This window comes from Macaca nemestrina, chromosome 2, assembly GCF_043159975.1.
Source record: "Macaca nemestrina isolate mMacNem1 chromosome 2, mMacNem.hap1, whole genome shotgun sequence".
Taxonomy (NCBI): Eukaryota; Metazoa; Chordata; class Mammalia; order Primates; family Cercopithecidae; genus Macaca; species Macaca nemestrina.
The window spans coordinates 156,089,879-156,113,116 of NC_092126.1; the positions used below are offsets into that span (position 1 = coordinate 156,089,879).

Genomic DNA, 23,238 nt, shown 5'->3' on the forward strand with positions numbered 1-23,238 from the left:
ACACTTTGAATATAATACTCCACTGTCTACTTGCCTCTAAGCTTCTGGTAAGTCTCATCTGTTAAGTATACTCTTGTTTCCTTCTACATGATATGGCATTTTTATCTTGCTGCTTTTAAGAATTTTCTGTCTTTAGTAGTTCTTCTATTATGTATTTACGTGAGGATCTCTGGGAATTTATCCTATATGAGGTCTGATAAACTTCTTGGATCTGTAGATTAATGTTTTCCCATCAAATTTCAGAAATTTTTGATCATTACTTCTCTCTCTCATTTCCTTTTGGGATTCCCATTAAACATCTGTTCATAGGTTTGATATTATTCCACCTGACTCTGAGCCCTGCTAATTTTTCTCCAATTTTTTCTCTCTTCTTCAGATTATATAATCTCTATAGATTTCAAGTTCATTGATTCTTTTTTCTAACATCTCAGATGTGCTACTGAGCCCCTTCAGTGCACTTTTATTTGGTTTATTGTACTTTACAAGTTTAAAATTTTCATTGGTTCTTTTAGATAATTTCTATTCTTTATCAATATCATAGTGGACTCATTGTCATATTTTCCTTTAATTCTTTAAAATTGGTTTCCATTAATTCTTTGAACATATATTTGATAGTCACTTTGAAGACTTTGTCTCCCAAATCCAACATCCAGGCTCACTCAGAGACAACTTCTATTGAATACTTCTGCACCACCCCCACCCCCAAATGGGTTATGCTTTTCTGTTTCTTTTCCTTTGCATGTGTTGTAATTTTTTGTTGGTACTGGACATTATGGATAATATATTGTAGCAACTTTTTATCCTGATTTTCTTTGTTTTTCCTTGAGGGTTTCTTTCTTTTCTGTTTTTTTGACTGCCTTTTGTTGTTGTTTTTAAGTAATTTACCTAAACTGAATATGCCTCTTCTACTGTTTGCTGCGGTTTCCCCTCTGTTTTCAGAGGGGAAATCTTATACATTTTTATATTTTAGCCTATGAGTTACCCTTATTTCTGCATAGCTTAGTCTCTGTCAATGACTGGTGGTTGTAGTCAAACACCAGTAAGGCTTCCACTCTCTCCTGGTGGATCTGCATGGGAGTACCTTAAAAGTTCAGATAGTTTCCAAGTCTACTATGACTTTCACTTTCTGCCTGGTCCTCTTGGATCTGCTCTGTACATGTGCTCAACCTACCAGTCATCTAGGAATGTGTGGAGAGCTTGGGCTCTCTATGGGGCTGCATGTTTATGCAGCTTTCTTGGCCTCCAGGGGATGAGTTTATCAAGTCTCTCTGTGACTTTCTGATTTCCAGGATCTTCCTGTTAAATTTCTGGCCAGTTCTTTTGTCTGCTGTTGTACCAACCAGGACTAAGACCTCAGCCTAGAACTGTAGGCTTTTCCTATTTTCCACTGTGAGTGTGGGTTTTCCACCCTCTACTCACAAACATGTCAGCCCCCTTTGGCAAAAAAAAAGCTGCTAGTTTTTGTAGCCAGCCCCACTCTAGCAGTATTATCATGTTGAATGACCTGGGGTAAGCAATAGAGCCTCATAAGAGAATGCTGCAGACTGCCTGAAGTCTTACTTCAAGCTCAGTATTGTTTTTAAACAAAGAAACTATTCTCAATTTGTTACTTACGATTGATTTCTAGAGATCTAAAATGGTTGTTTTTGACAAATATGTCTGGTTTTATTTTATTTTTAAGTATAGAATGTTGACTTTTCCAGTTTTTCATAGTTGGAAATCTGCTTTCATTTGGCTTTTGGTCTGCTAAATTCTTACTGGCACGTCAGCTCTTAAAAGGTTTCTAAAGATATGCTTTACAACGTTTTTAGGTTTTTTTCAGTCGGAGAATGAGTCTAGATATCTAGCCAGCTATACAGATCAGTTAATAATTTATCTGTTTTTATGACCATTAAGTGAAACTTTAAGCAAAGAATTTAGCAAAGTGTCTGTAACAAAGGGGCTCAATAAACAGAAGTTACAATATCTGAACACTTATATTGTAGGAATTATACATATATTATCTTAATATCTCGAAAGAGGTAGGCATTCCCATTTTAATATTAGCAACAACAACATAAAAATATTTACCAGACCAAGAATATATAGGTGGCACATCAGGATTTCAATCCAAACACACTCAACTCCAAAGCTAGTGCCTTCCCTACTTTACCATGCTGCCTTCCTGGTGAAGGAGGTTTCAGTGGCTGCTTTTTGGAAGATACCCGTAGACTATCTAGGACATAGTAAGAAATTAAATCCATTATAGGGATTAGAAAGAGGGCTCATTGTTATACTAATTGACAGTGACCCAAAACACAGTGGGGGTACATATAGATTCCTAAAAGCAGACAGGGCTTTTGCTAAGATAATGTGAGTCACTGAAACTAATAAGGTTTTAGGATTCTATATGATACTTGCCCAAATTCCAATTATATATACAGTGAACAATTAAATATGAACTAAGACTGCTACAAAAATACCTAAACAACTGAACTACATTCCATTTCAAAGTTTATAAATATATTTGGGAATTAAGTAGCAAATGTTGAGGAAGTTGACTCTTTTGGGCTGAATCTTACAGGGTGGTAAAGCTTACTGGGGTGATCATGAATCTGTTCTCCAGTTCTGAATATTCAGAAACTACAGCGTAAGCTACTGTAAAAACCTTCCTAATTAGTCTCTCCACTTCCAGTTTCTTTTTGTCTTTGCTGTGTTCTTTATATGCTTATCTCACCAGTTTTTCTAAAACATTTTAATCATGTTGCTTCTGTGTGGTTTCTTACTGTTCACTAGTATTTCCTGAATTCTTCATCCAAAGGCCTCTATAATCTGCTTCTCAGTTTACTACGCAGCTCTTTCTCTCACAACTCCCTGTCCCTGGTGGACTCATTTACGCTCTTTTTATCCTCTACTCTCACCACTTTCATCCTCACCTCCAAACCACTGCTTATTTCATTCTCCTTATTTGTTCTTTTTTGCCCCCTCTCATTGCACCCTTTCCTGGAGCATACTCTTTTCTAGATTTCATCCACTCAAATCTTACATGTTCTTTTAAATCTACCTCCTTTCATTCATTCAATGGACAGTGTCCATGCCATGAAGTGTAAGCTCCCACAAGTGCCTTTCCCATGTAGTTTATCAAACAATATACTATCATTTAAATTCCACATCTAGCATAGTTGTGGCTCCACATTAGGGGGAAGTCTTATTCTGGTCCAACTGATATATCACTTTTATCCCACTTTTGGCTGCCCCCAACTTTAATATGTTTAGTAGAAAGGCCCTTCATCCCCTTGAGTGATACACCTATCCTAGGTGATCTATCATAGGTTAGGGATTGTCTCTTCTGGGCCTGTGACATAATATATGGTTATAACAAAGAAATACATATCAAGAGAAAAAACTTAATTATAAGTGAATCTCATAACTGAGGTAGTCATAAATTATGTTGCATAATGTTCTTGTTCTTAAAATCATAAAATAACTACTAATGCTTGAGTGCATTAATTATTTTCCTTCATGCTGTGCAAACAGCTAAGAGATAATGGCCTCCCTCTAGTAAAAAAAAAATCATCATCATAATACTTTCTATTTAAATGCTTAGTTTGCTTCCATCCTCTATTTCGTATTTCTTCCTTGCCATTTCTTTGCTATCCATCATCTTTTCCGTGTTTTTCCCATTAACCATCAATGCAGATTGGATGAAATAAAGAATTGGCATAGGTATCATTTCATCAGTCCAGTCAACCTCCCTGCCTCAGTGTTTCTTTCCCATACTTATGGAAGGTGAGGGAAGGTGACAGAGGATAATGTTAGGTAGATGGGATGTCCTTAAAAGAGCTAGGGACTTAACAGGAAAAATCAAGGAGTGGAGAAGGATAGGGGATACATAGGGCATGTTGTGGAATTGTTTTTATTGTACCCACCTTAGTGGAACTGAAGTCTTTTACCAATTCTTACTAGTTATAGTTAGTACAAGACCATACATATAAGAAGTACAAGACACACATAAGAAAAAAGTGCATTCAAATGAAAATTGCTTGATAACACCTGTCTAGAAATTTGGTGGGTTAGGCAAAATGAGGATTGGCACAATCTGTGGCACAGTCTTACCTATGGTGGCTTTCTCTTCTAATGGCACAGATCCATCACAGTTGGTGCAAAGCCCACATTTCATTGACTAAAAGTGGCCCAAGGCTTATTCCTATTTCAAAGTATATTACTTGGTAGTATATATAAGGATATATCATTACTGTTTTATATCATTACATTCCAAGGCACTTATAGATGCCATAAAAATAGTTTGCTCTCAATGTCAATGGACTTCCTTTAATCTTATTTGACTGTGCTCTAGAAAACAAGAAATAAAAGACAAAGTTCAGCTAGTTGTACATAAATTTGAACTGGGATACAAGTGCAAAGGAGAACATTTCATTTTTGCTGAGGCAAACTGCTGAGGAAAATAAAAGTAGTTATACTGTTAGCAATCTGCTTCCTCTTACCCAAAACATAAATCTCACTGTTGACTACAGCTGTACTGAATCGGTATTTAGAGTACTTCATGGATGCCCGCACACTCCATTGATCTTGGCTGGGGTCATACTGCAACAGTTTGTTGCTTAATCGATCAGGTTCTTCATCAGGAAGATCCATCTGTATGAAATATGACAGCCAATATAACAACATACCATTTAGCGATCTTTGTGAGTACATGAATGCAATTAATCAAAGCAGACAGCCAAAGAGATAAATAGAGGTTAACTGCAGTGACTTATACTCACAAACCCACCAAACCCCATGACGGGGGTTATAAGTGTACTGTCATTATCAGAGGAATTTATATTCTGAAATAATGGGCCAAAGGTGTTCGGGTATAGCAAACAATCTGTGATCTTAGCATTGAGACATTCATTACAGCTTTTTTTTTTTTTTAAAGAAGCAACTGCAAAGCCTAAAAAAAAAAAAAAAAAAAAAAAAACCAAGCTCTCTTGAATAGTATTTAAAGTGTAATTCTATTTTACCAAACTTCATAGTTGTTGATTTTAATATTTGTGAGAAACTAATTTTAATAATATAGAAGGCATTTTCTTTATATTTTTCTAATCCATATGAAACAAAGTTGCCAAAACATTTTAGTGTCTTCATAATTATTTTTACACCATAATTATGGCCTATATAGGAATGATGTGAATTCAATTTTCAAGACTTATGGACTAATCTAAATTATTTGCAGTTATTTTAACACACTTATTTTATATTTTTTAATGACTAGAGAAGGTACAAATTAAACAATTTTACTCTTACACAGAAGTGGCTTTTCCTATTCATAAATGTTAGGTGAAATGATGTCTTTTGTATACATGTGTGTGGAACTTTATATGACTTCAAGCTAAGGATTCATGAGTGTCATTTTTTTGGGTGATACAAGTGTTCAACAAAGAAATAACTGGCATACTTACGAAAGCTTATGCAATTAATTTTAGTTAACTACTTTAAATATACCAAGAGTTACGCTCACCATGACACACGCACAACCCTGTGTGATCTTGCAATTGTTATACAAGTACTCAATTGGGTAGCAAAGCCTTTCCTCTATGAGGTAAATGTTCATGTTATCTGTTCAGAAACTTTATAAATTAACAATCGTTGACTTTATGGTTTTAATTTTCCTTCTAATTTAAGTATTTAATCTCTATTTTAGTGAAAGAAATGCAAAGAAAAGCTTCTAAGTTGTTTTTGGAGCTTATGCATGCAAAATTAACTATGTAAATGGATAATTTTGAAAAAGTTTAATTACAAATAATCTGTCAGGTTTCTCCTGCTAGCTGTGATGAAATCTGTACTACTTTCTGACATATAGCAGAAAAAATTAAATGTGTTAAATGTGAGGTTTAAGTTTACAAAACAGGTATGATATACTATAAATAAATGGCAAATCCCAAGCTTCTGAAATGAATGCAAATAGCATCAGTTTTATCCTGAAGCAAATTTGGAGAAACAAAAAATAATACAGGCAAAAATAAATTTACTGTATGCTATGAGGATGACCAATGAGCTAGTGAGATTAATTTTTATTAGAAAGTCTGGTTGGTCAGGGCACGAGGCAGCTGAAGTGGTCCTAAGAAGAGTGCGCCAAGGCACCAGGAGAGGACATCCAGCAGGGAGGGAGAAGGCCACTATGGCCACACACCCCTGACTTTTCATTCTGGTTTGCCATCACTTCACTGGACTTCAACAGAAACAGCATTCTGGGTTCTCTGCCTGCTGATGCCCAATAAAAATATCAAGTGTTACAATCACAATATGCTTTCATAGAAATGATTGTGCCATCACAGATCGGTATTTTGGTGTCTCACTTAGGGTAAGAATTTTAAATATGGAAAAGGCCTATGAGTTACTTGCCTCAAGTCACAAAGCTATTAGACACACAGAACTGGATGAGGATCCAGCTTCTCTTACCCCTAGTTAGATGCTCCCTACAGATAATCCCTCAGCACAAATATTTTTCATAATTAGCAAGAATGGGAGGATTATGAAGAGCACAGCATGAATACTGAATCAAGTCACGTCTATGAAAACACACTTTAAAAATCTATTCTCCTAAATTGCTTTAACACTTTAAAACCTTGAGTTATATTCTATAAAACAGAAAGCACTTTACCAAAATGTAAGTCACACTCTTTTAGTATTCAACAACTACAACAATTTTTTAACATAGCAGCCAGACTCGGTATTGCCATGCCAATTATGTATACAGGAAATTTCTTAACCTGAGGGGTCCAGCCTCCAATCACATAAAGTTTATTATTCAATGTCACTACAGCATGACATGCCAATTGCAGTGGAAGGGGAGACACCCTTTTCCAGTTGTCGCGTTCTACAGAGTACTTATCCACACAGTTTGTAATAAGATACTGGTTTTTAATTTTCATCTGTCCTCCTATAACATAAAGGTCATTATGAATACTGCCCAGAGCATAGAGTTCTCGAAATTCAGCTGTGCATAACTTTTCCCAAAACTGGTTTCCTCTATCATGATACCTGCAAAAGAGAGAAAGAGTATCCAGGATTAGAGGTAACATGAAAGCAATTTACCCAAGAAATACACTTATTTATTATCTGACCAAAAATAATGAGATATGATTCTTCCAATTGGAGGACAAAAAACATTAATACAAGAAAGTGATACAGGTTTGCTTTTTTTTTTTTTAAAGGAATGATGAACAAAATATAATGTGCTTTAAAATAATTAACCACATATACCTGAAGAGTTTTAGGAAAAATATAGAGAAAAAGTATAGACTATCCAGGAGTAGCCTTCATTTTATAATTCTGGGAAAGAAAATCAAGAATGAATAGTAAGTTTTTTGGCAAATCATTTCTAATTTTACCATAAAAGTAAGCAAAAATACAAGAATGCCTTATTCTGTGGACAAGAAATATCACTTTAACACGAACATTAAAGAAATCACACTTTTAGGGCAGATAATCTAAAAACATCTCAATTCATACATTTCTCTTTTTTTTTTTTTTTTTTGAGACGGAGTCTCGCTCTGTCGCCCAGGCTGGAGTGCAGTGGCCGGATCTCAGCTCACTGCAAGCTCCGCCTCCCGGGTTCACGCCATTCTCCTGCCTCAGCCTCCCGAGTAGCTGGGACTACAGGCGCCCGCCACCTCGCCCGGCTATCAATTCATACATTTCTCTCAGGATGATTTAGAATATGTAGAATTTTAAGAACTGTTGTAGTTCCAGCTGGCTTACAACTGGGTTAAGAGCACTGTATAAAAACCTACCTGTAGATGTCTGCTGGGCACTTAACATCTATTTTAATCTACTAGATGTGGCAATTTCAGTAATTTCTTCCAGAGTATCACTCTAAGAAGAGTCTTAAGAGCTATGGACAATAGTATATATGGTCTCTCAATGCCTTCCAGAATCCAACACATTAACTGATTATGTGTGTGATGGGGCATTGTATGGTCACTGGGTAGATGAGTTTGTAGCTCTCCTTTGTGTTGCATCATGATAATGGTAAATCTTTATCTCCAATCATGATTGAAGATACACAGTCTGAGAAGGACAAAAGTACTTCATGGGGACAGAGGGATAAAATATGTGAAAGTAAATGTCCCAGAAAATCTAGAAAGTATATCTGGAATTCAAAATTACACACACACAAATTAGGAACTTATGTGTGTTTTATACAGAGTACAATTTTTAAGTATAGACTACTTATTTTGCATTTAACACCTGCCAGTTAATTCTATGATAGGAATTTTTCCCAGTTGTCCAGGCCAACTCTTAACGTTCTTTCCCAAAGAGACATCTTTACTTGAGGCTTGACAGGGAAGTTAGAAGGCATGCTCCTTTCTAAGAGGGTATGTCTGGCTTGTCACAGCTGAATGCAGAAATTTATCAAACCTTATGATGGCTGTCTTCTATGTAATTCTAGGCGGAGAACCAAAGTCTCTGGAATCACAGGCGATATTTTCATCACTATTTTTAATTGTTTGAATTTTAGAAGAGAAAGGAGGAATAGGTATCTGTAATATATGTGCGGGCTGCCAAAGTAAAGCCAACTGAATGAATATATAAATGAACTTTAAAAAATGGGTTTGGGTTTTCTGAGACATAGTTTAAGAAAATAGGCTAGGAATGAAGTACATCCTGTAAAGGTTAGGAAGTAGATGTTTGCTGGGTGACTTCCTAATCTGATTTTTGTTTTCACATTTAGAACTGAAAACAGGGAGAGAAAATGCTCAGATAAAACTCTAAAATTTACTATTAAGTGGATATGACATAAAAAAGAAAACAATAGCGACAAAGGCCTTCATTGCTAATAGAGATTGATAGTTTAAAGGCAAATGGAGATAAGTGAAGGAGATGGAAAGGTACATCTTTTTTACAAAGAAATAATCTTCCAGAGGACTAGTCTACTTCCTCTTTTAAGTCAAGGAGAAATATATCTGCATGGAAATCTATGAGTAGAGGCAAGCTGAAGCACATCTGGACGAAGATAAAAAGAATAAGATACACAAATAATATAACAGGGATGTAGCACAGGATGATAAATTTCTTATGCATATCACAAAACTGGCACTACAGTGACCTCCAGTAATGCTAGGAGATTTTAACTACACAGAACATCAGCTGGAAGTCTCATTTAAGCCTAAAGCAATGCTTCTGACAATTTCATTATTGGAGGAAATGATGGGAGTAACTAATAACTTTAACTCTGACCAATGTGGAGGAAACAGTTGGTGGTGAGAACCTCGTTGAGTTCAAGATAAATAGGAAGGAAAACATGGGGTATAGTTAGACATTTGCTGTTGGAAAGGGAAATGGGCTTTCTTTTTTTTTTTTTTTTTTGAGACGGAGTCTCACTCTGTAGCCCAGACTGGAGTGCAGTGGCCGGATCTCAGCTCACTGCAAGCTCCGCCTCCTGGGTTTACGCCATTCTCCTGCCTCAGCTTCCCGAGTAGCTGGGACTACAGGCGCCCGCCACTGCGCCCGGCCGGAAATGGGCTTTCAACAAGTTAAAAGGAAAGATGTCTGAGGCCCAAAACTGAAAGACACTTTGACAGGGTTGGAGGTTTATTAAAAATAAGATGTGATGGCAGAATTGTAGACTATCTTGAGGAGGAAGAAAAAAAACAATGTAAAGAACCTGAAGTACGGGGTCAAGAGGTTCTAAGGTGGAAAGAAGGGCACCCAACCAGGAGCAAGTGTAAAACGGGTGGCATGGACCCGTGAGAACCACGTCGGGAAGCCAAGGCTTCCTCTTCCTGTGGGGATCTGCTCTCCTGGCTCGGTAGTCTCTCCCTGATAATTCTGAAGAAGGCTGCTCCTGTGGCTCAGGGACATGCTTGGTCACCATGGGCATGGGTCTAGGTCACTCAGCCAGGGCTCTGCATTCTCTCTCCTACTAGGGGAGATTAGACATGTCTTCAAAGTATGAATGTGGAAAAGGGACAGGTCTATGACTTGAGACAGATAATGTAATGCTGGGAGATGACAGAAAAATAGTAGACCTCTTCATTCCCTCTTTTGTTCCATCGTCACTGCTAAGAATTACTTTCTGACTGAAAAGTCTGAACAAACCCTGGTAAAAGAGAACTGAGAGGAGAAGAATATTGGGGGGAAGTTTTACTATCTAGAATGTATTCCATGTGCATATTTCTAGCTTTCTCACTTACATTTAATTGCCAAATACTCATTTAATACTGGCTGAATAAATAGTAAATAAATGTATGTGTTCTCATAAGCAAAACCTAGATGATATGCTACTTCTTAGCAGGCATTCTTTCCTCTTACTACAATTGTAGGATTAAAGCATTCTTTGGCTACAAACATTTTACAATGTTGGAGATTTTAGCAAAATCCACAAATTAAGGATGCAGAATGAAAGCTGACAGATTATTAGTAATTTATGGTTAAGGAAAAAATTACTAATTACTCTAAACTATGAACTAAAAAATACCTTCAAAGGAGTCTGTGTTAATAAACTTTCCTTCTTGTTATATTAGGATCTTTAAAAACAAAGCAGTATATTAAGCCCTATTATGGATAAATAAAGCTAAGAGTGAAAACTAAAATGGGATCATAACAAACACATTTAACTTATGCAAATTCAACTATATGTTAACAATTAAAGGAACAGAAAAAATAATTTTAAAGTGTTGGTGATTTAATTATGAAAGTTATATGTGCTACATTTATATTTTTATATAATATACATGATATATTTATAAATTTTTATATATACTATATTTATATTTAGAGTCATAGATTATATATATATATAAATGTATACACACACAGACACGCAAAAGCATGTTCTGTATACTATTCCTTATGGGAGATGTATATGGTAATTTTGACTACAAATAATTTAAGATGTGATGACTTTTTGCAGTTCTTTCTTCTACTGCTGCTAGTATCAAAACAACATAATTAAGCAAATTTGCTGCTAGATACAAACCTATAAATTTCAACATTCTTGTTCTTTTGTCTAGAGAGTTTAGAGGCACTTGCTTCTCCAGCCACAATTATAGTATTATTTTCCATGACAACACCAGTACACACAGTTCCTAAACCCTCTCCATACTTGGGAGATGAGATGAAATAGGTTTTCCGTGATACAGGATCATAACAAAAACTGGCATCCCCATAGCTCCTATGTCTTGATCTGATTCCTGAAGAATTGTTGCCAATGCAAAGCAGAAGACTGGTAGTCTCCATGCCATAGCGCAGATTTAGAGAGTGCTGTTGGGGTGTCTTGATGGCTTTGAATGCATTTTGAATTATGTCAACGCAATCTGCATCACACAGAAGCATTGTGTTCCTTCTTAGGGCTTGTCTTAAAAAAGAAGGATTTACAAGTTCCAATCTGACTTGCTTCAAAAGCTCAACAAGATGCTCTGCACGCAATTCTTTGTTATGATTTACCCATCTCAGAACTAAGTCCAGAATGCTCTCTTCTCTGGATATGTTAAGATCATCTGATTTAATAAGTGTCAAAAATTGGTGCACTTCGATTTCTAGTATTTCTTCATGTAAGCTGACCTCGGCAAAGTGCTGATATAAATATTTCTTCGATTGATCAGATAAATCTTCAGCTCCAATCTGCTTTGCAAAATAATAGATACCTAAACAGTTGGAGGCATCCATGTGGTCCATCATATATTTTTGACACACACTGAAGACTTCTTCCATCTGCATAAAATAGGCAGCCATAGCTACAGTCTGTACATTGGCATTATTGATCTCCAAGGCTGCATTGTACATGTAATTTAATAACACCAACACACTTTCTGCTGTGATGTCATAAAGTACGACTTCCCTTTGATTACATTCAAGTAGTCCACAGGTGAACATAGCTTTGAAATAAGGGCTAAAGGCAGCCAGGACCAGTCTGTGGCAAGGAAATTTCTCTCCTTCTGCTATGAGTACCACGTCAATCATTTCTGCTAATTCTTTCATGTTCTTAATTTTGTTCAGTAAATTCAAGCTATGTTGGTATTTTTCTTTTCCCTCAATCTTGCACTCCATGATCTACTCTCCAAAGTTTCCAACTAAGTCTTCTTTAAGTGTAGCTTGATTCCTGAGGGGCTATTTGCATGTCTGATTACTCACGAAGCTACAGAGATGTCAGGAAACATTTCTAAGGGAAAGAAAAAAGGCAGTTTTCTTCTAAGAAAAAATTCTCTATAATTTAGATATGCAGCGTTAGTTCTAAAAAGTATTTATAAACAAGTATTCACTCCAAGCAGAGCAGTTTAAGACAACTACTTTTGTATCTGAAAATATTAATTTTGATTATGTAAACAGTAACAAATTAACTGCTGTCACAAATTCTCCTAATCGGTGGCAGAGATTTTTCTAGGACTGCAAAGACTTCCCTCCCAACATGTATGGAAAGAGAAGTGATAAACTGGGCACATTTGCAATTCCATTTCCAGTTACCAAATGCAGTTGACCTGCAGGCAGAAGATATAGGGGCATCAGTTAATATTCTCTCCGAGGAGATGCAAAATCACCCCAAAGGTTATATGCATCCCCTCCAAAAAACACACCCAACTGTTATAATGGTCAGTCCATAAATTCATGACTGGGGCCTTGTACAATATACCCCAGAAGAGGAAAAATGGAAAAAAAAGTCCACTAAAATTCTGCTCAAACTTTAATGTGGGGCATGTAATTCAAAGCAGTAGATAACACAGAGATCATATCTACTGGGCTTTGGAAGGCAAATGTCAGCTGATCTGAAAATCACAATATTTAAAACACACAACTAAATCACCCTCAGCTGCCTAAAATCATATGATTTCTCTATCCTCCCTCCTTGCTCAGCTTTTATTATTTCCCCAGTTCATAGTGGCAGAGACTGAATCTCTCTTCACCTTAACAAGCACTGGTCTGTTTTTTAAAGCTAGCTGTCTCATCTTCACTTTCCCTGGATACATGGAAATGGGATGTTTCAAGGAAGTTGATTTAAATTAGCTTTTGTTTTAAAGAAGGACATTCCTAGAGTCAGAAACCTTAATGTTAGAAGAGGATCTCAAGTCTCTACCACCTTTTCCAGTTCTAACTTGGCTGTAAGTTGCAAGCAGCAAGAATAACATTGATGGGAAAAGTCAAGAGTTAATACATTTCTAGATTACGAGTAAGATAATATCCTTTTGGGGTGACTATTCTCTACTTCTCTGCTTAAACCCAGCAGAAGAGTTTTGAGAAGTGAAATATCCGTTTTAAAAAGAACATCTGGATATCCCCAGATTCCCAAACATAAATCAACTTCTTGAATAAATATTTTGCTTGGATGCAGTTTCTCTGTCTCAAAAACATTGGTTTTGACAACAATCACAAAAAACAATTTATTTTAAAATGGAAATAACTGGCCTATATATATTTGTTGTATCCCTTCCTTCCAACTGCAATTTATACAACTCCTGAAAGTTACTCTAATTGTTAGGGGTTTACAGACCAAATGAATTTACTGATGGAAATCCAGAAAAATACCTGGGCAGTGATATTTGCCACTACACCTCAAAAAACATTCTCAGCACTGTTTCTTGTACATACAAGGTACACAGAAGACACTGGCATGGCACATGGGGGCTTTAAAGTGAGAGAGCCCTGGTTTGGATCCCAGTTTAGCCTCAACCTTGGCTTCTTCATCTTAAAATGGGAATAATGTACATAAATAAAGTAGCTAAGTTAGTCTTTGGCATCCAAATGATCAATAAATGGACATTATTGTTAGTTTCCAGTGATATAGCATAGTAAACTCAAAGGTTAGGAACACAGATTCTGGCTTGGGTGACCGAGGCGTGGGTTTGAATCCTTACTCCATTATCTAGCAATATGAACACGTTCCTTTGCCTCTTTATGTTCTAGTTTTCTCATCTGAAGTTCGTTTTGAGAATTCCATAAGAATATTTGGGAGAATTAAGTAAGGCCATGCATGTACAATATACAATTTTCTTGGTAAAACTTGCTTGGTAAAACTTGCTTGGGTACAGACACAGCTCCTAAGTGAAGAGAGCTGACAGTAACTTTCCCTTGTAATGAGGGCAGAGTACATTCTCCTTTCATCAGCAAAACAAAACTGTATAAATGTTCTCGGTGATATAAATGGGAAGTTACTCACTGCTTCAATTTATAGAAGACTGAACTGGTGCATTCATAATAATAGTACCCATAGTAATAGAGAAAATGGAGTAGCAAAGATGCATATAAATCACAAGAATAAACTCTAATTACTTTGCAAGTCCAAAAAGCAGTTATACTCCTGTCCACTATATTTCGTTTTGAGAAATGGACCACTGTAAATGTTAGTGTGGTACAAAAATGTCAATTTCTTTAAGCCACGAATGTTTGACAGTGCTTAATTTTATAATCTTTACATTATCTTTAGTATATTATTTTTACTGCTTAAGTTGCTACTTTCTCTAAATAATGGTTGATATATGACTATACCTTCTTTTCTAGGAAACTATCCATACTCTGCTGAAGTTTCACTAGTTTAAATTCACAGCAGCACAGTTTGAAATAGCAAAAATTTGGAAATAACTTAAACATTCATTAATAGGAGATCAGATTGTAGTATATTCACTAGAGAATACAGTACAGCAAAAAAAAAAAAATGAACTAGATCTACATGTGTCAACATGGCTGTATCTCACAAACATAATAATGTGTGAAAAGGACTGTAGAATATACATGCCACTTACCATTGATGTGTTTCTAATATGCAAAACAATATTAAATATTCTAGTAGAGTGAATACTGATGATCGATTCCGACAAAGTAAGTATGAATATTTGGTGAATCTGGCATAGGTCCTATAGGAGTTTTTTCTACCATTCTTGGAACTTTTCTGTAAGTTTGGAATTATAAATTCTTTAAGGATCTGTACAACTGCAGTGGAATATAAAAACATGAAGGGTAATTATAAACCCCAATTTCAAGACAGTGTTTCCCTTCAGGAGTTGCAGAAAAAGAAGGATGCAAGCAGGGAAGGATGACAAGGAGTTTCAACTGTATAAATGTTTAATTTATGCAGCTGTTTGGTGGGTATCCAAGACATACTTTATTATTCTTAATGCCTCTTTGTATATCTTAAATATTGTATAAGTTAAAAAAATTTTAAAACTGCATTAGAGTCACTTACAGCTTTTGAAAAACCTAAATGTTGTAAACCATGTAAACCATGTGTGCATTATCAGATTTACATATATATATATGTATATATATGAATGAGAGAGATAATAGATACATCATGAATTTTCTTTTTAATGTGTCAAGGTGTAGGTAGCCCAATTTATGAGTGATTGGAAAAAACAAAAAATTATGACCTCCTTATCCAGTCTGAATGAGGACTGCTTTGAAAACTGTGGTTATAGCCCTCCCTCCACCTCAATATCCCTGGCATCAGCCTGCATGAGAGAGAAGGGCAAATACAATTCCTAATCCTCCTTCAGTGGAAAAGAAGTTACTGCATTCCTAAACTGGCATGTATTTTTTCCCATAAAAATGTTCAGTATACACTTTGGGAGGCTGAGGTGAGTGGATCACGAGGTCAGGAGTTCGAGACCAGCCTGACCAACATGGTGAAACCCCGTCTCTACTATAAATACAAGAACTAGCTGGGCGTAGGGCATGCGCCTGTAGTCCCAGCTACTCAGGAGGCTGAGGCAGGAGAATCGCTTGAACCTGGGAGGCGGAGGTTGCAGTGAGCCGAGATCGCGCCACTGCACTCCAGCCTGGGCAACAGAGCAAGACTCTGTCTCGAAAAAAAAAGTTCAGTATGGTGAGTAGCTTATAATCATGATAGAGTTGATCAACATGAAACCCTTGATTTTTATGGAGGAAAAACTGAAGACAAGAGAAATGATTTGGACAGGGCTAAATTCCACAGTCTGTTTAAAACTTCCAACAGACTTTGGTTGGCAAACCAAGGAACATCAACATTATGATGTCAGAAAATGATGTCCCAGTTTCAATGTTTAAAACAAAACCATTTTTAAGGGTGGGACCCTTTTGTACATTGGCTATCACCATGTATAAAGTTACTACCCCATATTAAAAAAACATCCCAGGCTGATTTTCACCAACACTACCCCTCATTCAGGCATTCTGGCACTTCCCAACCTTTCCTGCCTCATCTCCTGACTTTCCTTCCTTATATTTTTCAATCTTTGAGTAGTACCAAACTACTACAGTTCTAATGCATATGGGCCTTTAACATGCTGTTCTGTCTTTACACGTGTAAACCTGTGTCAGAAATATCTCCCCCATCCACCTGAAAAAATATAACCGGGTCTTCAAAATTCAGCTCAGATATCAATTCCTCACTGACACATCCCTTTGCCTGTGTTGTGTATATGCTGTGGTTGCTGCACTGCTATTGCCATTCACTTTTGCAGATGCTTGCCTCTCCTGTCTATGATGAGCACACTGCGGGTAAGGGATTTGTCTGCATCACTTCTGTATTCTTTAAAATGGTTACTTATTTATTTTAGAGACAGGGCCTTGCTCTGTTGCCCAGGCTGGGACCTCAGCCTCCCCTGTAGCTGCACCACTACATGCACCACTACACTTAATTTTTTTTTTTTTTGGTAGAGACAGGGTCTTACTGTGTTGCCCAGGTTCATCTCAAACTCCTGGCCTCAAGCAATCCTCCTGACCTGGCCTCCCAAAGTGCTAGGATTATACGCTTGAGCCACCATACCTGGCCACTTCTGTATTCTTGTCTGTGATGACACCTGGCACACAGGAGTTGCTCAATATGGTTTGTTCAATTAAACTAATGCGTTGTTTAGTGCTAAATTACAAGTTAATGATAACCTTTTTTTTCTAGGTTTTATACATGTTAATAAAACATTATATTCAAGATTTTTTTTCTACATATAAAATGTATTGTGATACTATAAAATATTTATTTGGTGTTTGACCTTTTCCTGACATACAACTCCTAAAATCCTTGGAATCTCCAAAGTGATAAATACCTTTCTGTACACTAATGAGTTGACTGAGGACTGGCAGCCTCTAGAGCTTCAGGATAGGAGCTGGTCACCAGAAAGAATAAGGCAGAATTAGAGCACTGGGACTTTCAGTTCCATCACCTGACCTCCAGGAAGAGGGGCAGAAAGTTAAGTTGATCACCAATCAAGCATGCCTATGTAATGAAGCCTTGATAAAAACTCCAAAAGGACAGGGTTTGGAGAGCTTCCAGGATAGCTGAACATGTGGTGGGTTCCTGAAGAGTGGTGCCCCTGGCTGAACCCCTTCCCCCATATCTCATCCTATATATCTCTTCATCTGTATCCATGTTAATATCCTTTATAGTAAACTGGAAAGCTTAAGTGTTCTTCTGAATTCTGTGAGCTGCCCTAGCAAATGAAACCCAAAGAAGGAACCCCAACTTGAGGTGGGTCAGTCAGAAGCTCTGGATGCTGGGACTAGTGCCTGAAGACAGTGGTGGCCCTGTGGGACTGAGCCCTTAACCTGTGGGATCTGACGCTGTCTCCAGGTAGATGGTGTCAGAATGGCGCTGAGTTAGAGGACACCCAGCTGGTGTCTGCTGCAGAACTAAGTGATTGCTTGCTGTTGGGGAGAAATCCCCACATACCTCTTGGTTAGCAGAGGTCACAGACATTTTCTGTGTTGATTGTTGTGTGACAGCAGCGGAAAAACAGTTCTGTGTTTTTTCCTACTCATCAATGCTTAATGCTTCAAGTTGCTATCCTCTTGTCCCAGTCAAATAAATCATTTAGAATCGTGAAGTGAAGTGACTCCCTTGCTTACAGCTTGCACTATGACACCCACTTTTCACTTGCACCCTCAAAATTAATTCCCAGTCATCACCTGCTTTCTGAGATTTGGCCCCATTCTTAAGGAACAACTGAAACCATGTATTGGCTTCACTTACGCCTGAGATTACAAATTGGCTGCTCAGTTTTTTTTTTGTTTTTGCGTTTTGTTTTGTTTTGTTTTTGGTAAATTAGTTGTCAACATGCTAAGCTGAAATATTCCAGCATCTACTGAAAAAAATGAAAGCTATGGCAACACTGAGTACTTAATTCCCAAGCGGCAACAATGTGCAGGACCTGAGTACCCAGCTGCCACCTCTCAGTTGGCACATCTACAGGGCCCCATTATCCCCTTTGAGACCTGAGTGACGGTCATTATTTGTAATTCTTACGCTGTTGCTTTTCTCTTTCCTGTCCATTTACATTATCCTACAGCCATTTAAGTTTGTGACTCCCAGTTTATACGATTACGTCTCCACACCCTATTTTGTTTCAGCAACACCATCTTGCTCAAATCCTACACTTGGAGAGGCTGGTAGGAAATGGCTCAGAACACACGCACCACCCTAAATGTACTCTGTGTTTCTCACTAGCGGGGAAAAAGACCTGATTCATTTCATAACAACCCATCCTACACACCGGGCATCCAGTAACAGCCAGGCACATGGATGATAAAGACAAATAAGACTACTTTTCTTTTCTTTGCTGAGTTCACACTGTTTTGCATTCTCACAGTGTTTTTATACTTTTCAAAGTGCTTTAATCTGCATTATAGCTCATTAGTTCCTTTTAAGAAGCATTTGGGGGAAAATGTAGGGCAATTATTCTCCTGGCTTTAAAGTTAAGAGAGTTGCTCAGGGATACATTCAGCATTTACTAAACTTAAACGAACCCTTCTAAGTGCCCGGCACTATCCTAGGTTCCGGGAAGACAAACAGGAACAGAGGAGTGCCCCTACCTTTGTTGTGCTTACAGTCTAGTGAGGGAAGGCACAGTAACACATTGGTCAGGTAATTCAGAGGATGATACTACTATGAAGACTACGAGCCTGAACAACCCGAAGGGGAAGGGCGGAGACCCCTGGCCGGGCGGAGATGGCCTGGAGGGAAAGCTCCTGCTGAGCCCGACCTGACGCCAGGCGCTGGCCCACGAGGAAAGTCACTTAGAGAAGAGGCTACAAGTGCCGGTGGCCCCAAGCCGGAGCCCTGGTTCAGCCTCGCCCGGAGCTGAGGCAGGACTTGTGACTGGGGCCGCGTTCCCTGGGACGTTACCCCTACTTACGAAGGTGCTGCCTGGTTCGGGGCGCGTCCCCACTCGCTCCACAGGGGCCCCGCGATGGGCCACGACCTGGCCTGGACGCTACCGGATGGCAGGGCGGCCAGCGGGCCTGACTGACGCCACTGCCCAATATGGGGCTGTGCCGGCTGAACGATATAAATAGAGGTCCCGCGCCCTGCGGAGGAGCAGGGAGGGGGCTGGCAGCGCCTCCGAGGCAACAGGTGCTGCCCTCGGCTTGGAGGTGGCCGGAGACCACGCCGCCGCTGCCCAGCCAGACACTTTGCGCCTGCGCACCTATTCCCGCGCTGGTTCCAGATGGCGACTACAGCCCCAGTGTTGGCTTTATGCATGCACAGGGTCTCCCCACGCGCGTCCCAGACCCTACTGAGCAGCCCCCTGCGGAACGCTGTGCGCCTGCGCAGGGTGTTCCCGCGCTGGCCCGCGTGCCAGAACTACTGAAGGCCTGCGGGGAGGGGACCGGGACAAGTGTTTAAAGAGGGTTTGGAAATCGAGCTTTGAAAAATGCCGGTGTTCCCTTTAGTCTTTTAAACTTGCAAAATGACCAAAAGACCCCATGTGTAGTCTCACTGTGACCTGGGGGTAGGTTTGCCAGGTAAAATACAGGGGCCCAGTTAAAGGTAAATTTCAGATGTACAACCAGTAATTTTTAGTGTTAAGTTTGTCCCAAATATCGCACGGTCAATTCACGTTTAACTCGGTGTTCCGGTTGGGTTTCATTTTGGTCTTGTATTTTTATTTGCTACATCCTGAGCCATCGGCTTGTGATTTTTTGCCCTACACCTCTCTAAGTGGGAGGTTTCCAGGACTCCTGAGAAAAGACTGGTTAGCCCAGAGCGGTGCAGGTATGGGAAGCCTTCCTTAGGCAAGTGTCACAAAATATGGCAGCTGTATTAGCTCAGTTAGCTTAAACCAAAGCAAAATAAAATTGTTTTCAGTGGTGGCAACATAACTTTATTATCTTACTATTATTTTAGCTCGATAGGTCAGAAGTCCAAAATATGTCTCACTGGGTTGAAATCAAGGTGTCAGCTGGGCTGTGTTTGTTTCTGGGGCTTCCGGGAGCGAATCTGTCCCTCCCCTTTTGCAGCTTCCGGAAACTGTCTTCATTCTTTAGCTCCTGGCTCCTTCCTCCAGCTTCAAAGTCAGAAAATAGGGCTGAGTCTTTCTCACATGCATTGTGTCTGGAGTTGGTTCCTTTCAGTGAGTTCGTGGTCTCCGTCTTGCTGCCTTCAAGAATGAAGCCATGGACTTTCACAGTGTTAAAGCTCTTAAAGGTGGCACGGACCCAAACAGTGAGCAGCAACAAGATTTATTGTGAAGAGCAAAAGAACAAAGCTTCCACAGCCTGGAAAGGGACCCAAGCGGGTTCCCTCTGCTGGCTGGGTGGCCAGCTTTTATTCCCTTATTTGTTCCTGCCCATGTCCTGTTGATTGTTCCATTTTACAGAGTGCTGATTGGTGCATTTTACAAACCTCTAGCTAGCCACAGAGAGCTGCTTGGTATGTTTTTACAGAGTGCTGATTGGTGCATTTTACAAACCTCTAGCTAGCCACAGAGTGCTGATTGGTGCATTTGCAATCCTAGCTACAGAGTGCTGATTGGTGCATTTTACAATCCTCTTGTAAGACAAAAAAGTTCTCCAAGTCCCCACCCAACCCAGAAGTCCAGCTGGCTTCACCTCTCAGCATCCCTTTGACACTAACTCTTCTGCCCACCTCTTCCTTTTTTTTTTTTTTTTTTTTTATTGTGGTAAAATATACATAACATTTACCATTTTAATCATTTTTAAGTGTAGTCAGTGGCATTATGTTAATAATGTACAACCATAACCAGTACCCATTTCCAGAATTTTTTCATCATCTCAAAAGAAACTTGGTACTCCTTAAACAGTAACTTATTTCTCCCTCCCCTCTAGCACCTGCTAATCTCTAATCTACTTTTTGCCTCTATGAATTTGCCTATTCTAGGTGCCTTATATGAGCAGAATCATACAGAATTAGTCATTTTTGGGGGGAGGGGGGCAGGGACGGAGTCTCGCTCTGTCGCCCAGGCTGGTGTTCAGTGGTGTGATCTCAGCTTATTGCAACCTCTGCCTTCCCCGTTCAAGCGATTCTCCTACCTCAGCCTCCCTAGTAGCTGGGATTACAGCTGTGCTCCACCACGCCCAGCTAATTTTTGTATTTTTAGTAGAGATGAGGTTTCACCATGTTGCTCAGGCTGGTCTCAAACTCCTGACCTCAGGTGATCCACTCGCCTCAGCCTCCCAAAGTGCTGGGATTACAGGGGTAACCCACCACGCCTGGCCAGAATTTCTCCTTTTGTAATTGGCTTATTTAACTAAGTATAATGTCCTTTCTTTTCTAAAGGATGAATAATATTTCTCTGTATATATGTGTGCATTTATATGCCACATTGAAAACAAAACAGATTTTATATTGGTAAGTAAAGTCCCTTTAAACATTTTAGAAGGTATTCATGTCAATGAAGAATGCTTGCATGCATTTGTATTTACACTTACTTTTTTTTTTTTTCCTTTTTTAGTGACAGGGTCTCATTTTGTCACCTAGGCTTGAGTGCAGTAGTGCAATCATAGCTCACTGCAGCCTCAAACTCCTGGGCTCAAGTGAACCTTCCACTTCAGCCTCCCCAATAGCTGGGATTACAGGTGCGTGCCACCATGCCTGGCTAATTTTTAATTTTTTTTTAGAGAGATAGGATCTCACTATGTTGCCCAGGATGGTCTCAAACTCCTGGGGTCAAGCCATCCTCCCGCCTCAGCCTGTCAAGCATACACATACATACTTACAGTTATTTGAGGAAATTCCTGTGTCCTTTCCACACAAACATCCCTTGATCCAGTTAGTCCTGGTTAGATCCTTCTGCAACTATTTCCTTTCCTGCTTCTGGTTTTGTTTACAAGATGTTTGTGTGAACCTAATGAATCTTTCTCAGTTTGAGTTGAAGGCCCTGTTCAATTTCCTATTGGGCTACTTTATTTTACCTTTTTCATTTGTTTCAGGAAGAAGTGGAATATGCTATGAAGAGTCAGGGCTTGGGGTCTGGAGGCTAATTTAGATGCTGGGCCATATCACTAAGTGACTATAATTGATTCTCAAAACATCCATTTGCCAAATGATTAATGAAGTATTAATATTTACCAAATCTACTGATTTATCAATAACTTGATTTAAGGAATATGCATCTGGAATATATCATATATGAATATGTACTTCTTTACCCAGCAGTAACTTACTATTCTTTTTCTATTTACTGCTCCTTCCTACTGTGTGTCTCTCTCTCGCCGTCTCTCTTTCGCTCTCACTCTTGCTCTCTGTCTCTCTCTTCTTGAGGCATTTTCCCTCCTCTTTCTATTCAAAGCTTTATTTTCAGTCTTTGCTTTCTTACAGTGTTGAGTTGTTTATCTGTATTCCTGTGTACAGATTTTGTTATTTTTATATAATTTATTCCTTTATTCTGGTCCTTTGTAGCTGGTCTACCTGTGTCTGGCTCCTTTTTATTTTGACTAGACCCCGGGCAGCTTTTTCTTGACACAGAAACCATTTTCTTTCCACACACCCACTCCCACCCCATATCATTCCTACGTTTTGAAGGAGGAATACACGTGTCTGAAATAGTACTTCTCACACAGTGCAGCCTGATTCTTGTCTTGAGCCAAGTCTGTAACTTGGCTTAAGCAGTTTCCTCATTAGGTAAACCTGGCTCTTAAATGAAAAACAAGCAACTTCATTCAATCCCCCAAACAGCCTGCCGCAGCACAAGCAGCGGTCACAACCCAGTGGTGCCAGCTTTCTTCTCTTTTTTTTCCATGTCTGCCCTCTTACTAGCTTGCACCAGTCCTGCTGCTGCATCATATTGTCTGTGGAGCCATTTTTTAAAAAGTATCAGCTGCTTCTTTCCATCCTCCTTCGTCATGTATTTCCTTAGGAGACTTTGATCCTCTAATCCGTTCCAAAAAGTGAAACTATTCCAGGCTCATTGCCTCAGGGGGAGAGTCAGGACAGTGAAAAACAGGGAGAGAATGGAGGAAATCGTTTGCTCATGACACTTTCTATTCCAGAAGTCCAGGCCCTTTCAGGAAAGCCATGCATTACTGGCATGCATGAAACATTTGGGAGACAAC

The 23,238-nt window shown here is 38.9% G+C and overlaps 1 protein-coding gene across 2 annotated transcripts in view; it reads right to left on the reverse strand.

Moving 5' to 3' along the window:
- LOC105477804 (kelch repeat and BTB domain containing 12) overlaps positions 1–19,463 on the reverse strand; it is an 80,586-nt gene extending 61,123 nt beyond the window's left edge. The window contains exons 1-4 of one of the 2 annotated variants that reach the window (XM_011734597.3): positions 19,080–19,215; positions 10,964–12,145; positions 6,753–7,023; positions 4,485–4,635 (exon numbers count right to left, since the gene is read on the reverse strand). In XM_011734597.3, the coding sequence (XP_011732899.1) occupies positions 4,485–4,635; positions 6,753–7,023; positions 10,964–12,033 (1,492 nt within the window). In that variant the 5' untranslated portion in view covers positions 12,034–12,145; positions 19,080–19,215. Of the gene's footprint in view, positions 1–4,484; positions 4,636–6,752; positions 7,024–10,963; positions 12,146–19,079 lie in introns of both variants that reach the window. The other variant, XM_011734595.3, reaches the window with a different exon arrangement.
- Positions 19,464–23,238: the final 3,775 nt, after the last annotated feature.